The sequence below is a fragment of the Nesoenas mayeri genome (genome assembly GCF_963082525.1).
Source record: "Nesoenas mayeri genome assembly, chromosome: 3".
NCBI lineage: Eukaryota > Metazoa > Chordata > Aves > Columbiformes > Columbidae > Nesoenas > Nesoenas mayeri.
Window position 1 is genome coordinate 86,749,810 of NC_137544.1, and position 16,698 is coordinate 86,766,507.

At 49.9% G+C, this 16,698-nt stretch overlaps 3 protein-coding genes across 14 annotated transcripts in view; 1 reads left to right on the forward strand and 2 right to left on the reverse strand.

The window, feature by feature from the left end:
• Positions 1-237: 237 nt before the first annotated feature.
• On the reverse strand, positions 238-8,852 carry YIPF3 (Yip1 domain family member 3). Of its 2 annotated transcripts, XR_013922009.1 has the most exons (10): positions 8,719-8,852; positions 8,427-8,633; positions 8,243-8,349; positions 6,952-6,997; positions 6,443-6,535; positions 5,982-6,113; positions 5,336-5,449; positions 4,747-4,870; positions 3,459-3,780; positions 238-373 (listed from the first exon to the last, which is right to left on the reverse strand). XR_013922009.1 is itself a non-coding variant. In XM_080342324.1 (9 exons), exons 1-9 carry the CDS (start codon positions 8,788-8,790, stop codon positions 3,659-3,661), a joined length of 1,017 nt encoding a protein of 338 aa, XP_080198450.1. In that variant the 5' UTR covers positions 8,791-8,852; the 3' UTR covers positions 3,295-3,658. The 2 variants fall into 2 exon arrangements, 1 of the variants encoding a protein (XP_080198450.1); XM_080342324.1 differs by lacking the exon at positions 238-373 and having other exon boundaries at positions 3,295-3,780.
• Positions 8,853-8,912: 60 nt separating this feature from the next.
• Positions 8,913-12,466, forward strand: POLR1C (RNA polymerase I and III subunit C). Its single transcript, XM_080342801.1, has 9 exons — positions 8,913-9,233; positions 9,322-9,393; positions 9,483-9,590; positions 10,093-10,225; positions 10,337-10,456; positions 10,686-10,838; positions 11,020-11,169; positions 11,720-11,836; positions 12,152-12,466. The coding sequence occupies exons 1-9, from the start codon at positions 9,165-9,167 to the stop codon at positions 12,268-12,270; spliced, it is 1,041 nt and encodes a 346-aa protein (XP_080198927.1). The 5' UTR covers positions 8,913-9,164; the 3' UTR covers positions 12,271-12,466.
• Positions 12,467-14,359: 1,893 nt separating this feature from the next.
• XPO5 (exportin 5) overlaps positions 14,360-16,698 on the reverse strand; it is a 29,570-nt gene continuing 27,231 nt past the window's right edge. For 6 of the 11 annotated variants that reach the window (XM_080342999.1, XM_080342997.1, XM_080343002.1 and 3 more), the window contains one exon: positions 15,908-16,553. In XM_080342999.1, the coding sequence (XP_080199125.1) occupies positions 16,209-16,553 (345 nt within the window). In that variant the 3' untranslated portion in view covers positions 15,908-16,208. Of the gene's footprint in view, positions 16,554-16,698 lie in introns of all 11 variants that reach the window. The other 5 variants (XM_080343001.1, XM_080343000.1, XM_080342998.1 and 2 more) reach the window with 2 other exon arrangements.

The following is a 16,698-nucleotide window of genomic DNA, read 5'->3' on the forward strand; positions in this document are numbered from 1 at the left end:
GCAGCTGTGAGCAATGAGCAGTAGTACAGGTGATGGCTTTCAACAGAGGAACAACTGATCTGTAAGGTCAGGTTACATGGTACAGGTGAGAACAGGATCCTACTTATTGTGGGGCTGCGAGGGGCAGAGGCTGGATGTCAGAGTGGTGGGCAAGGGAGTGACCAAGGAAATACCAGCTGCTGATTTGTATAGGTGGACGGTAAGACTGCACTCAGTTTTACCTCACAATTACCTCCAGGCGCTAATTAACCCATGCTTCATTAAACAGGCTATTTTTAGAGAGGTGTTTGGTGAAGAGCCCCTGGGACATGTCCCACTTCAATTGACAGCAGAAGCGCTGATGAAGGTGCCCTGGTGCTGGAATCTTCACTGCCTGTTGTAAGGAGCAAGAGCACATTGAGGAGACAAGCATCCTACCTTGCTTTATGCTCAAATATGTTGGGAAAAGTGGCACAGGAGCTAATGGTTAGAGCTTTGATTCACTAAACCTAATTAAGAGCTATGCAGAGGGGAATTTGGGAGTGGTATTTTATGCAGAACTAGATATTGCTTCCTTGCCATGTGTAGTTACCCAGCAGGTATGAGGAAGGTAGTTTATTGCTTACCTGCTGGGGGTACAAGGAATGAGAGCTGGCTCTCTAGACTGATGCTATCAAGAGCAAACACATAAACAGAGAAAAACAGTGGATGAGGAGCAGCTCAAGTGAGACTAGACACAGGAATGGGAGAAGAAACAGCCTGCTGGTAACCCAAAACACAACTAAGATGACAGTGCAACAAGGATGGACTGTAAGTAGGGTTGGACTCCCAGGTACTGCAGAGGAGAAAAGGATGTCATAGATACTTCAATATACATTTTATCTTCCTCTTTTTAATCTGATAGCTTCATATGTTTATTTCAGCTTTAATAAAAAGAGGCTTACACAGTTCTCACAAAGCTACCCTTCCTCAAAAGGGGGAGGTGATGGGGGAAATTATTTCAGATCTGCTGCAAGGGAGGAGGGAGAAAATTAATTTAGATTTGCTGCAAGAGCCACAGCAGGAAACAAAGGCAGAGATAATCTGGCATGTAGGGCTGTAAGGTTTGTCCTGATAACTAGAGGACCTGAGTAAGCACTGAGAGGTGCCCTTCCACAAGGACTTTACTAGGGCTGTGTGATTATCATGCTCCCTGGAACTGCAGCATGCATGCGTTTCTCTGCAGAAGTGCATCCCTCTCTGTCAGCAAAAGGGATGCTGAAGCTCTCAGCCAAGTGCTGAATTTCTGGCAGTACAGAGCAATTCAGCTTCCAGCTGCTGCTGCACAGAGAATTAATCAATGCTGAAGAACCAGAGCAGAGCAAGCCCCACAGCTCCCAAGAGGGTGGTTGGTTGTCACCCTGGTCATCTGTCCCCAGCTGACATGACACACAAGCTGCAGAGGGGAAGCATGAAGCATTTGCTTACTGCTCTCTCCCATGCTTCGAGTGAAAACACAGGGTGCAGCTTCATCCCTCTGATTTAGCTAGGTGTGGGAGGGGAGTACAGCCTTTCTCTTGCAGTGTCTGTAGAGCAGCAGTGATGGTGTTTGGCACAGAATGACATTTCTTCTTGGCTGGACTTAATTCTAGGGACAATTGTCTCTTTCTCCTTTCCTTTCCCTCTGCCTGTGCTTGGAAAATTTGCACCAAGAGAAACAAACCCATTATAGGCTGCCAGGGCAAGAAGCGCAAATTAGAAACCAACCTCCCATGGCGTTATAAAGAGGGAAATACCAGAGTTGTGCAGCATTACAAACTAACACTTCCATTTTGCCAAGCTGGAAAGTAATGGAAATTCTGCAAGCTTGAAGTGGTTCATTTGGTCCAAAAAATGTGAGGGACTACCAGCTCAAAATGATTCTCCCAAATTGCTATGAGTAGTGTTCTTTAGCCAAAATAAGTTTCCCAAGGTGCAAGTGGCTGCGGGTAGGAAAAGAGAGAACATGTCTACTACATATGTGTTTGTTAGCAGACAAGCTTCTTGCTTTTGGAAGGGGAAGAAATTATGAACTCAGGAATAAGCAAACAGTGGAAAGTAGGTCTGTGAAAATGTGCAAGTCCCATCCGGGGACATTTTTGTTTTAACTGAAGCAGATGTCCAGCCTGCTGACAGTAGCTGGCACTATCTTTCATTGCACCTTGGCTCCAGTCCTAATGCCACTACAGCTGCATCCTCCCCCACTAATATAATCAAGGGGCCAAAGAGTGCTGTGCTGACATGCTCTCTGCCTCGTGCACAGATAACTTGTGGGTACATCAAGACAGGAAACTATTTTTTTCCAGTCTGAGCTTAAGGATGAACTTCTATGAGGAGTGGTTCCTCTCCCCTAGTCATCCAGAACTATAGCGAGAAGAGAGAGAAGGTGAAAGCAAAATACCAGCTTACAGCTTTCCATTATTGGACCAGTACAAGTTAGAGCAGCGAGGGAAGGCTCCATCTGCACTACGCACCTGTGAGTTACTGCAGTGCAAGTAAGCCTAGGCTGGGCTGCTCTGCTTCCCCATCCTTGCTGGAGCTTTCCTGCCATCAGTATGCTGGAGAGAAATCTGTCAACTCTGTTACTGTCTACATTCCCTCGTTTCTCCCCTTGTTTAAGGGAAACACTGGAGAAAAGTTTGCCAGACACTCTCAAGGCTCCAGGAGTCCTTTCAGAAATAAGGTCTAGACTCGGCTTGAAAAGCCAGACAGTGCACAGCAGCCTGTGTGTCTGGGGGAGCAGGATGCCATTCCTGCTCAGAGCAAGGGGGCGACAGACCCACAGCTGGGAGACATGAGAGCAAGCTGCAAGAGGGCGAGCTGTGGTGAACTGGCCTCTTCAGCAGAAATATCCACAGAAGACCATGCACAAACACACTGTCCCTGCAGTCAGAAGTACTGTCCCACAGAGCAACACAGGCAGAAGGGTGATAAGAACAATAGGTGTTGTGGAAGCATGGGACAGATGTATTTCTGACGTACACAGGAGAAGAGACAGTGAGGTGATGTAGCAGCTTGGACCAAGTGGAAAGAGTGTGATCAATCTGGAACATGACAAGGAAGAAAATGTAGTTAAACATCATGCTGGTCCTGAAAATCTCCAGAGAAATCAAAGTTCTGTACCTTTTGGGCTATGGAAAAGGGGCCCAAGACAGGCCACGTATGACAACACATTTGAAGTAGGACAGCAGAAAATTACAAAGAATCCTGCTTTGAGTCTAGAACAGGTCAGATAAAGGCACAGAGACCAAACACCACTTTCCCATTACTCAAGTAGGCTCAAACATAAGACATCACTCAGCACCAACATCAATTTACTTCTTCCCTCTTCAGGACAGGAACAGGGCAGATAGCCCTGGGGTTACATCAGCAAGCGGAAATAGGGGTAAGGGACAACTGTGCTGGGAAATCCCAGCTAAACATGCAGGCAACAGAACCACTCTACTCCTGACAGCCCTGACCTGGGTGGGAGACGAGCGTGGTTCTTCTGAGTGAGGTCCAGTCCACTCAGCTGCCCAAAACTGCAACCCAAAGGACAGGTCCAGAAAAACAAAACTAAGTCTTCTTCCTGCTGTGCTGTCCAGTTCCTAAGAGGCAGCAGGTTATCATGGCCCTATGCAGCCCCAAAAGTAGTGAAGGAAGCAAGTCCAAGTTTGTGAAACTACAGGGTCAATGCAACAGCTTTGGCCGTTGTGTTCAAAACAGGATTGGAAACAACAGGAATGTCTCTGGCAACTCTCTGAAAGGGCGGCATGTTGGGTCCTTCCAATGTGTCCAGGATACCTGAAGGGAACAGAGAAAAGGGGAAAGTGGCAAGGGTTAGTTCAGATGCAGATGGCATGTCTCTGCTTGCTTTTCTTTCTGGTCAGGTAATGGCTGGTGGTGGCAGGACCCAAGATATGTAAAGCATTTGGAGCCAATGGGAGGAGACATCTAGGCCCAAAAAATGAATAGCAATAAACATCTCCATCCACAGACTACATGATATAGATCAGAGCTTGTCCTTGGGACAGGGAAACTGCATGTTCTTGAAAGGAACACATACCCTGCAATTTTCTATTTAATCTGCTGAAAAGATGCAGATCAGGGCTCAGAACCTTCACCATAAGAACAAATCCAGGAAAGAACAGTATTTACATCTAAAAGGACTTCTTGCTATGCTGTAACCCCAGCTGCAACACCATGAACAAACAGATCTGGCTGCCTAAACTCAGAAAAGGGCTTGCTTTTTTAAAAAAAAAGGGGACCTGAATATATAGAGCCTGGTAAACAGCACTAACTGGCAAAGTTGCAGCTTCTGTTATCAGTGTTGTACAAGATACGATTAAAAAAAAAAAAAAGTTACAAACATGTTACACAAAGTAGGAGAAAGACTTATGACATATTTCCTGATAAGAGAAAAGCAATCTGACTTCAGCAAGATTCAGGAAGGGACTGGACATCTGCATGCAAGAACAGTCAGTGCTGTAACACTTAATTTGTGGGGAAAGAACAAGCTTCGTACCTCACAACTTAGGTCTTAAGTACTGTAAGTACTAAAACTCAGTGCACAGAGACTACCCCACATCTACCTGCTGCCATACTTTGACAGCTTCTTCTAATAAAGCTTGTGCTGGTCTCACTTGGGTTGCAAATGGCACAGATGCGCTCAGGTCAGATCCAAACTGTCCATCCTTTCAGAGAGAACAAAAAGCAGCTCCCTCTTCCCCCATATCCAACAGAATATGTCTTCATATCTCCCTTGCTTACCTTCTACCACCTTGTGATAAGCAAAGTGCAGATAGAGGAGGAAAAGCATATGCAGAGCAGCGAGGGTCCCACACAGGATGAGCCGCTGGGTGTGCCCCACGGTGCGTGACACCAGCACAGCAACCTAGGACAGAGGTGGAGATTAGAGACAAGGTAGCTGCTACCTGTGCCACTGGCACTGCAGTCAGGAGCACACACGAGGATTGGCCAAGTAGCAAGAGCCAGGGGAAACATTGCTCAGACCCTTTCTTGCAGTTTGCATCACCAAGTTCAGAGTAATCTGACTTTGTTTCATGTAGGTGAGCCTTGCCCAGTCTTGTCAAGAGTTCTGGATGCTCAGGCATGGCTCTCCACAGCAGCTGGTGCTGCAAGGGAGCAAACCTGCAGCTGTCAGAATGTGTGAGGATATTAAGCCAAGCGTCACCTCCACACACCAGTGGCCAAATGACCCCAGAGCATCAGGCTGTTGTTCACAGCAGCCTGACTCGTTGTGAAATGAACTGCCTAGCTCAAGGAACAGAAAGCAAACAATGCTTCCCTCCCTTTTTTGTCCCCAGAATAGGAGGGCCCCAGGCTGCCTGTCTCTTACCATTCGTAGTGTAGAGAGTCCACCAACACCCAACCAGAAGATGTAGAAGAGGGAGTGGAAGTGAATATTATAGGTGACAAAGAGAGTGATGCAGTGTCCAAAAAGGCCATAGCCCTGACAAAACAAAAATCTTCATGTCACAAGCGTCAGTCCCACACAAAGGGCCATTGATCAGAGCACAAGCAGCATATTCCTGCAATGCTTCACTAAGGCAACACTTCACTCATTCGATGCCAAAGAGTCAACTGGCACAGCAATCGTAACAGCAGCTCACACCCAGATAATCTGTCCGAAGGATTCACAGGGATGTCAGAGATTACAACAACTTGGGAAACAGTGGAAAGAGCTTCTGATGCCAGAGAAATTGGAATCTTCTGTTTTGTTTTGGGTTTTTTTTAACACCAGGTTCTCAAATCAGGAAGTGCAAAGCAGGAGACCTGCACAAAAGAATTGCCTCCTTTAGCTATTGCTGTGCCTGGGCTGAGGCAGGTCAGGAGAGCATCCTGGAATTCCAGGCTGTTCCACCTGGGAACACCAATTTAACAAGGACTTTTCCTATTCTCTGGGAAAAGATTACAGGCCACCCTCATGTTGGAACACCTTGTGCAGCCAACCCACACCTTGGGACAACACCATCTGTACGTACCAACAGCGACAGCATCTGCACCATCGTGATTTGGGCATTGCACAGATATGCCAGGAAGTAGATGAAAGAGGAGACACCCAGCCAGTAACCGAAGCAGGTGCCAATTGCCGTGCCCATCAGTGTGCCTTCCCTCTGTGGAGACAGCATCAGGATGAGGAAGACTCAAAGAAGTGACCTGCTGGCACCCAAATTCCACCATGGAGAGTTCCAAGAGCCTTTCCCAGCATTATCAAATAGGTGGCTAGTAGCATCCAGGGTGCCATGTGACCTTTACCCCAGCATCAAGACTTTCCGAAGCATCATTCCTCCCACCCCCAAACCAACAGGCTCTTCCTCAAATCAATCTTCTTTTCAGCAAGATGCTATTCAGTCATGGAAGAGGTTTCTTCTCTCTTTCTAGAATTCTTATAGCAATCCAGAGCCCCAGTCAAACCACAACTTATCACTGAGACCTGACGTACAATGATGGTGTCTGAGGTCTTCATCCCATGCAAAAGGATGGCCACCAGCGTGAAAACCAGCATGAGGGGTCCATAAAGCTCGCCTGCAATCTTCTACAAGAGAAGACAGATCAGGGAAGGTTTGGTTAGTGCTCCTGAACACCAGGCTGCCCTCCCCAAGCAATATGAGAAGTGCCTTGGATTACGTTTATCAACGGTCCACCTGAGAAGTAACAGCCACTGCTGGCAGAAGCCAGGCAGAATAGGGGTTGCATGATGAGGAGTCAAAGTGGCGTTGAACAGGATGCAGAAATGGGATAAGTGAAATCTAGAGGTCTAGAACTGTACCAGTACTAAAGGTAGCAGAATGGGGTTTGGAACAACCACAGAAAAGGGTTTACTGACATGTTCATGGTGATGAACGCCTAACAAACTCAATTAAACCATGTTAGTAAGAACTTAAGTTTTACAAAGTATCTGTGGGACACTCACTTGGGCCACGGAATCTGATTCAGCAAATGGGAACTCACCTGTGGAAAATTAATCATCTTCACAGGAATCATGGACTCCAGCAGTCTGCATCACAGCAAAGCAAGGAATGACATCAGCAGCAGGGAGTACAAAAGGATGGTTAACAAAATGCTTCAGAAGTAAAACATTCCATATGCCTGTGATCACTGTTTTCTGCTGAGGTCACAGGCCTCGGGGGACAGAGATTCCTTCTAAAGGGTCACATAAGGTAACTAAAGTAGAAAAACCTTACTGTCAACAATTCAACTTTGCCAGGGGGGATTAAGTTAAAACATTTAGAGATCCACTCAGGGATAAGAGACCACTGACAGAACAGCAGGAAGGAAAAGGCACCTTTCTTCATCCAGCCTGACAAAACTTTGCCTTTTCATATGCAACTGTGTTGCAAACCCAACAGAAGCTCCATAACACAGCTGACTAGTAAAAGGCTGAAGATGCCCCAAAGCCCTTTTTTCTGCCCAGAGCAGCAATGCTGGGTAGCAGGGCAGCCAGTCCACCTGGCGGACATCATTGAGGACACTGGAACAAAGCACAGTGTGCTTCCCCCTATCTGAGCCTTTCTACAAGAGTGGCAGCCCACCCCAGCTTGCTCGCTTTGGGGAGACAGCCAGCCTCTCACCAGCAAGAAGCGGCCAGCTCTCTGTTCCCCTATGCTCCGTGGTAGAGATCATAGAATCATACAATGTTCTGAGTTGAAAGGGATCCACGAGGCTCACTGAGTCCAACTCCTGTCCCTGCACAGGACAACCCCACAGTTCACATCATGTGTCTGAGTGCGTTGTCCATTCTCTTCGTGAACACTGTCAGGCTTGGGGCTGTGACAGCTCCCTGGGGAGTCTGTTCCAGTGCTCCAGCACCCTCTAGGGAAAGAACATTTTCCTAATGTCCAACCTAAACCTCCCCTGGCACATCTTCCTGCCATTCCCTTGGGTTCTGTCATTGGTGACTAAAGAGAAGAGTTCGGTGCCTGCCCCTTCTCCCCTTGTGAGGAAGCTGTAGACCACCATGAGGTCTCCCTCCGTCTCCTCCGGGCTGAACAAACCAAGTGACTTTAGCTGCTACTCGTACGGCTTCCTCTCCAAACCCTTCACCAACTACTTGGCCCTCCTCTGGACATTCCCCGGTAGCTTCATTTATTTTTTTATCCTGTGGCACCCAGGACTGCACACAGTGCTCCAGGTGAGGCCGCATCAGTGTGGAGCAGAGTGGGACAACCACCTCCCTCGCCCTCCGGCAATGCTGCGCATGACGCACCCAGGACACGGTTGCACCAAGCCAGGCCCTGCTCACCTAGCACGAACTTGGACAGGCTCCACGTCGAAGTAGGGCCGGAGGATGTCGATGTTGGCATAGAGGCTGAAGGCCCGGGAAGCTTGTCTCTTCCCCACCTGCCACATCTGCAGAGAGAACGGAGCTGGCAGCGGGAGGGCCGGCGAGGGCCCCCGGGGCTGGGGCGGCCGGAGGCCTCACTCACCTGGTCAGCCACCTGCCGGCCCAGCTGCCCCCGCAGCCCCTTCATGCCCAGGAACTCCCCGTCCTCCTCCTCGGCGGCCCCCGTCTCGCCCTCCGCCTCGTCTTCCTCCTCCTCCTTCATGCGCTGGTGCATCTCCCCCATGTCCTCGAAGCTGGAGCCCGACGTGTCGTCCATGTTCTCCATGTCAATGACGGCGGAGCCGCCACCCTGCACCGGGGCAGACAGCGTCAGCGCCCGCTCGGCCCGGCCCCGCAGCACCGCCGCCGCCACCCCTGGCCCGACCTGGCCCCACCTGCATGTTGTCCTCGAAGCCGCCCCAGTCGGCGGCGCCGCTCCTGCCGCCGCCCGCCGCCGGCGCGGACATGGTGTCCGGTCCGGGCCGCGCCGCGCTGGCCGCCGCCGCTCCCCAGCGGCGGAGCAACCGGATGTGACGTTCCCGGCGGAGGGTCCCAACTCTCGCGAAGCTGCGTGAGGGCGGATGGGTGCCGCCGCCATCTTGTGTGTGGCGCAGGACGGGGAAGGAAGGGCGTAGCGGGATAGGCGGACGAGCGGCCAGCGACAGGGGATGGCGAGGCGGTTGTGAGCAATGCGCTGGGGCAGGCGCTCCGGGCCGGCCGGCGGCGGCGGGGGGGGAGCGCCACCCTCCCCGGGCGCGGTGACTGCCACGCGTGGGCGGACGGAAGCCCGTCACGTGGCGGGGCGCACCGCCCCCGTCACCCCCCGCGGGCGGCGGCGGCCATGGCGGCCGAGGGGATCACGGACACGATGCGGGACCGCGTGGTGCTGGGCGAGTTCGGCGTCCGCAACGTGAGTGGGGCGGGATGCGGGGGAGCGCCTGGCTCCCCACTCGCGGCCCCGACCGCCCTCACGGCCCCACCTGTTCGCCTCCTCGCAGGTCCACACCACCGACTTCCCCGGCAACTACCCTGGCTACGAGGACGCCTGGGATCAGCGGCGCTTCGAAGAGGTGGGTGAGCGCTGCCGGCGGGTGGCGGTGGGGGCAGTCGGGTCCCATGCGTGGCGCCCGGCGTGACCCGCAGCGCGTGGTCCGTGCAGGCGTTCCGCGTGGACATAATCCGCGAGGAGGAGGGCGCGCTGGAGTTCGACATGGTGGGCATCGACGCCGCCATCGCCAACGCCTTCCGCCGCATCCTGCTGGCCGAGGTACCGTGCGGGCGGCCGGGTCGGGGCAGAGGGACCGCGGCTCTGCGGGGAGCTGCGGGGAAGGCCTTGGGGTGCTGGCCTAGGAGCAGGGGTGCCTGAGTCGTGGGGAACGGGGAGGGTTCGGCCTGTATCAGCCCTTCCAGGTAGCATCTGTGTTTGGAAGAGAAGTGCGAATTGGTTCAGCAGGTGTGACAGGAGCTCAGAGAGAGCTGGGGACTTGGTAGCGTGAGCGATAGTGCTGGTTGCTCTTAAAGGTGCTCTTGGTGGTGTCTGTTGATCAGCCTGCCCTTCCATCCTTGTGATTATTTGTTTAAAAAAAAAAAACACAGGGAATGGGGTATGTTATTGGGTGCAAGGGTATACTGGGTATCCTGGTTTGTTAGAAATACCACTGAAGGGTCTGTAAGGTGATTATGGGATAGAAGGGACACTCTAGATGGATATTCTGTTGGCATTAGCTCAAATGTCATCTTATATTGACTTGATTCGTTGTCTCCCTGAGGTACCAACGATGGCTGTAGAGAAAGTCTTTGTGTACAACAATACATCCATTGTACAGGATGAAATTCTGGCTCATCGCTTGGGTCTCATCCCTATCCGGGCTGACCCTCGACTTTTTGAATATAGAAATCAAGGTAAGAGTTTTGGATCAAACAGAAATATTGAAGGTTTCCTGCAAAGCAGGGTCACATAGACTGAGCAGAAATGTCATTCTGTAGAGCCTCATGCTGTTCTCCCCTTCCCAGGAGATGAAGAAGGCACAGAAATTGATACTTTGCAGTTCCAGCTGAAAATAAAATGCAGCCGAAACCCTCAGGCAGCCAAGGAATCATCTGATCCTCATGAACTATATTTCAATCACAAAGGTAAGATCTCTCCTAAAAATAAGCACTGTTTTTTGGGGGGTTTTTTTGTTTGGTTTTTTTTTTTTTTGGTTTTGAGAGACAGGATTTGGTGTGTTCTCTCAGCCCTGTGAGCAGAGGAAGCCAGTTCCCTCATTCTGCTAAACTTACTGTTTGCCATCTCCAGTCCTGTACAGGTCAGCAACCTGTTTTGAGCCAGCAGCTGGCTGATGCTCGTGGTTTCTCTTTGCAGTGTACAGTAAACATATGACATGGGTGCCCCTGGGGAATCAGACAGACCTCTTTCCAGATGCTGACTTCCGACCTGTTCACGATGACATCCTCATTGCACTGTTGCGACCTGGCCAGGAAATAGATGTGCTTATGCACTGTGTCAAGGGTATAGGTGAGTTGTGGGTCCTGGGGCAGTGGGAGGAGGAGTGTGAGTGTGTGGACTAGGGCACAGCTGTATGAAGAAGGGGAAGGGTGGAGAGCTGGCTTTCCCCCTGGAACTTTAGGCCCCAGCATCCTTGCACTCTCATTCCCTGAGGTCTGCCCTCATCCTTAACTCTTAACTCTTCATGCAGGTAAAGATCATGCCAAGTTTTCTCCAGTGGCCACGGCTAGTTATCGACTGCTTCCTGACATTACTCTCCTGCAGCCTATTGAGGATGAAGCAGCTGAGACATTGCAGAAATGCTTTTCCCCTGGAGTCATTGAGATCCAGAAAATCAAGGGTACTTTTTTCCTGCTCAGAAGCGCCTTTTTCCTTACAAGCCTTAGCAGAGACTGATTAGAGAGTAGAGCCGAACCTTCTAGAGACAAAAGCACGTTGTGATGTTGTCTTGCTGATCGGAAACCATTCATGCTATTCTGAGCCTGGTTTTATGGATGAGTGGCTGTCACATGCAGATGTGTTGGGGGCTGAACTGAGTTCTCCCTGAAATGCTGAGGCACCGGGTGCCTGTCTGCAGAGCCCTGCAGCTGCTGACTGCAGCTTCCAGTACTGTTCAGTTGTCTGTGAGGTTGGGTGGTGAGCTTGCTCTTTACAGCAGCTACATGTGGAGAAGGCTTCTTGTGTCCTGCTCAGGGGTACACACAAGCTTTGTGTTTGGGTTGGAACTGTTCAAGAAAACCAGTTCTGACCGGTTGGATTTTCACATTGGGGATGTGCTAATTCTCTGTATTTGTGGTTTTGCTGCCTTTGCTGATGGGGAGTGCATGTTTGAAGGGTAACAGCACCTGCTGCTGCAGGAACCCTTCTTGTTTCATCTTGTTTTCCTTTAGGAAAAAAGGTGGCAAGAGTAGCCAATGCACGGTTAGACACGTTCAGCAGAGAAGTTTTCCGTCACGACAATCTGAAAAACCTTGTGCGCCTAGCAAGAGTGCGAAACCATTACATCTGTAAGTGCCCCATTTGCCACAGAACATAGAGCCTTGCTGTGGTTTGTGCAAACTGGGTCTCTGCCTCCCTCTTTCCACTCGCATCATCAGCCTTCATACATTTGTGTTCCAGTGGGTAGCTACTGAGGTTGTAGTTTGCTGTTGCTTTGGGATTTAATGTGTTTGTACTTCCTGCTGGCAAATGTAACTTCTCTGTGGCTGTGAAGATCTAGCTTGTCAGAAGTGTGGTGTAAGGGAAAACAAGGGACAGGAATGCTGGAGCCAGCTGTAGGCTGAAGCTGCATAGTGGCTGTGCTGACTGATGTCTCTGTGCAGTTTCAGTGGAGTCGACGGGCATCTTGCCTCCAGATGTGCTGGTGAGTGAAGCCATCAAGATCCTGATGGGAAAGTGTCAGCGCTTCCTGAATGAGCTGGACTCTGTGCCTCTGGAGTGACCAGGCTGTAGCTGGGGAGCGTATCCCTGCACTGCTGTTCTGGGCTTCCTGCACTGCCTGCAGGGGTGATGCCTCTTCCATAGGCAAGAGGTTTGAGATGGGCTTGTTAAGAGTCCTAGGACCATCTCTGAATTTGTTTTCTCTTGGTAAAGAGCCTAAATGAGGAGATGCACTAAAATAAAAGCTTTTCTTTACAGCTGTTGACTTCTGTGCTGTTCACAATTGTGAGACTATTGTACACAGAGAACAAAGTGGCAGCAGGTCCAAAGATGAATAATAGCATTTATTTTAGATTGCATGTGGTATGTGAAAAGGACTGATATGGCAGTGTAGTAAAGCACTTTGCAGCAGGTCAGGGAGATTTAACAAGTCAGTATCACTGTAGGACTGAATTACAGGTGTCTCAAACCAGCTCTGGGGTCGTTTATGTGGTAGATAAAAGGCTGTACTGTTGGAGGGCTGGGACACCTCTCCTACAAAGAAAGGCTGAGAGTTGGGGTTGTTCAGCCTGGAGAAGAGAAGGCTCCAGGAGACCTCACTGTGGCCTTTCAATATAGAAAGAGGGCATGGGAGAAAGACTTCTCCCCAGTGCCTGTAGTAACAAGACAAGGGGCAATGGTTTTAAACTGGAAGACTTAGATTGGACATAAGCCTTCTCTTACAATGAGGGTGGTAGTGAGATGGTGGAACAGGTTGCCTAAAGAAGTTGTGGATGCACCACCCCTGGAAGTATTGCAGGTCAGGTTGGATGGGGCTTTGAGCAACCTGACCTACTGAAAGATGTCCCTGCCTACAGCAGGGGGTTGGACTAGATGGGCTTTGTCCCTTCCAGCCCAAACCATTTGATGATTCTACGATACAGTACTAGGCTTCTCTGAACAAAGGTGGAGTTTAAAAACATATTTTGTAAGGACTGACTGTCCCTTTTAAAATAGCTGAAGGTAAGCTATGTCTTCCCAGGTGTTAGATGTGACTGCTCTGTTCTCCCTTTCAGTGACTGAATGTACTTTGGGCTGACCTTGAAGCAGAACTGGATGGTGGAGGGGAAGTGACAGTCAAAGGCTTTAGAAGCCTGGGAAAACTTGGAAGTTAGTCTCAGTGATGAGCACTTCTGTTAGTCAGCACTGGGTATGTCTTGGCTTGTGAAAGTCTCTGGACAAGCTGATGAAGGAACTTGAACTTCAGAGAATGACTGGGCGTACTGGTGTGTCCCAGTTGCTTAAGTCAGTCCTCACTGCGGTGCTTGAATATAGTGCAGCAAATCATGCTTGTTCTCTGTCTGTTTCACCAGGTTGTAGTTATTTATACTGTAAACATCCTTTAGGTGTTAATCCCATTTGAGAGATAGAAACTTCTGGCTGGATCCTTTCAGTTTAAGCAAGCTCAAGCAGCTTCTGTGCTGAGCTGGATTACAACTAGGGCCTTGGAGAAAGGCTTTGTAACAAAAACATTGTTGCTGAGGCCCACCTCTTTAAAGGCTTCTGCTGTTGTTGTAAGAGAGACCTTTTGTGCAACCTTCATCAGGTGAGGGGGACAGACAGAAGGCAATCACTACATCACCTTCCTATGTTAATGAAAAAGTCAGCTGAGGGAGGTACGGCTGAACTCCAGTGCTATCACAGGACACTGTTCCTCCTAGCAGTAGCTGGGGTTGTGCTTGGAGACTACTTTAGTAGCATATGCACCTTTCTGTGCTATGGCTTTGCATATTTCCCGTATTGCTTATGGGTCAGACCCTGGAATAGACATACCTTTTTGCTTTGACAACATGTACCTGGCAGGCTGTAAACTGGAATCTAGCTGCTGTTGTGGAATTAATATAAACCAGCTGTGAGCGACATATAAACACTTTAAAATGCAATTTGCCCCTTGCTGTTGGATTTAATGATGTAGCCTGGAATGGTTCATACCCTCCTTGATCATGTATGTTGACTACCAGCAAAAGTGCTCTCTTTTTGGTAGCTGGAATCCTTAGGATTTCTAAAGAGCTGAACAATCCTTAGGAAGCCAGCCTGGGCACAGCAGAGGTCCCAGGTCTTACTGCAACAGATAATAAAAATTAAACATGACACCATGGGTATGAAACTGGAATAGCTTTACTGACATTCAGAGGTGTAACAACCAGTTCAGAGACAGCTTCGGATTTAAACATTCCTACAAAAAAAGGTTCTAAAAACCATTTAAAAAAACCCCCTTGTGTCTAGCATGAAGTCACAGAATGTTAAAAATCTCACAACACAATAAATACACCCAGCCTGTGCTAGAGCCAGGAGCCATGTTAGCTCAGAGGTTTAAAAAGTTTAGGCCAGGAGGAAAGTGGAGGGTGCTGGTGGAACAGCAGGGGCAGGAGGGTGAGTGGATTCTCAAGGCCTGCTCTTCCTTTCTGCACTCCCACCCCTCCCAACCCCAGCTTTTCTGTCCAGCCTGACCAAGTGGAGACACCACCTTCTCCACCTGCCACCATTTATTACTTGCTCTGTCTCCTGGATGGCAAAACTGCCAGCTAGCTCTGGACAGACCCTCCCAGCTCCTGGACTAACACTAGGATAGAGTGAGCGAACCAGTTGTCAGTAAGAAGAACCAGTTTTGCAGACTGGAGTGGTTTGGTAGAGTCCCACCTCATCTAAAACCCGGTTTCTGACCTGGCTCCCCCCTGTAAACTGCAGTATAAACCCCACCCCTCCTGCCCCACCATGCAATTCTCCAAGAAGTACCAGACTGGGTAAAAACATGGGCTACTGCCACCTCCACAGCAACAGGGTGAGGAGATCCCTTTTGGTTTGCAGGTGCTTCAGGTATTGGTCCAGACTTTGTGTACCCTGTGCTGGCCACATTCTAGTCTACAGGGCATGGCAAAAAGAAAAAATAATTAAAAAAAAAAAAATCTGTCCTGCTCCCCCTGAGAGATGTCCAAGAAAGGCTGGCATTAAGTAAAAGCCTTCCATTTGGCTCTGGGTAGAACAAGCTGTATGATCATTTATATATACATATATATGTATATATAGGTATGACAGTGTCTGCCTCCTTCTAGAGAGCAGCTGCACCTTAAAAAGGCTGATCTCAAGGGAGATCCTAGAGCACTACTAGGCTACCTGGCACACAGCCCTCAGCCCAAGGCCCAGCGTCCTGGAGGGAAACGGATTCATCAGAATACCAGTCCGCTGGGGACAGGTGTTGATAGGCATGACAGGAGTGTCTGATGTGTTCCCTGCAAAGCCTGGCTACTAGCACCCAGAGGAAGATTAGAGTAGCCCCTTTTCACCTGGTGCACTACTCTGCCTTTTGAGTTAATCCTAAACCTCAAGGGATAAAGAAGTGGAGCAAGAGTGACCCAAGGCTGCAGGATGACCAGGCTTTACCTAACAGAGTCTATGGGCTCAGCTCCCACCTTGCAGAGAAGCAGAGGTCTGAAGATGCTCATCCAATGGAGGGCAGGGGAAGGAATCAGGGAAAGCTTAATAGACTGGTTCAAATGCCACCACAGGCCCCGTCCCAGTGTAGCGAGAACGGGACAGGACCCGTAAGGGTCTTTATTCAGATGAACGCTTGTGGAGGCAATGACAAGGAGAATCTAATGTGCTTACTACCAGGAGAGACAAAATATAAGGTAGGTGAGGAAATGGTTGCAGCATCCCAGGCTCAGGGCTCAAAGAGTGCAGTGAGGCCCTCTCCATCCTCATTTTCTAGCATATCCGTCCCCAGTAATGGCTTCACCTTTTTGAAGAGAGATGGGAGGTTCCGGATATGAACTTCCTTGCGGAACTGCTCCCCAAGGGGCTTCTGCAGGGGACAGACAGACAGGCATCAGTCATTACTGCCTTCATACCTCCAGACTCAGCTCAGAAGCAGCCTGGTTGCAGATCAGAGGCAGACCCCAGATTCTGAGCAATCCTGAGGCCCACACCCCTTGCTTGCATTTTTGGAAATCTCAGGCCTGGTCATTCCCAAGTGCCAGGGCATTGGGGTAACCACCTCTGCACCAGCTTCCCAGCTTTTAACTTAGTGTACCAGACTCCAATGCCACCATCCTCACAAAAGTCCAGGAGCCACCTAGCAGACTTCTGCAGGACAGAGGTGTGAAACGGAACAAATACATTTTCCTCCAGGATATCACCTACCTCGATGCAACCTGCGATGAGGCGCTTGAAATGATCCTTCCGGCGCTTGTCTGCTACCTTTTGTGGTGTTGGGTTGAGAAGCTTTGAATCAAACTGCTCCAAAGAGTCCCTGTGGATGTCTGGGATCTGCTCCATCACTGCCTTCAGCTCAGTGTAGCGAGGGCGCTGCAAGGAGAAGTACAGTTCACAAAGCTCTGCTGGAAGAGCAGCCCTGCCCTCCCGGGGGGGCCATCAGATCTTCTGCCCCTACCCAAGCAGGCATGGGATTAGTTTTCTACCACTCCCCAGCCAACCTGGCATCTGGACAAAG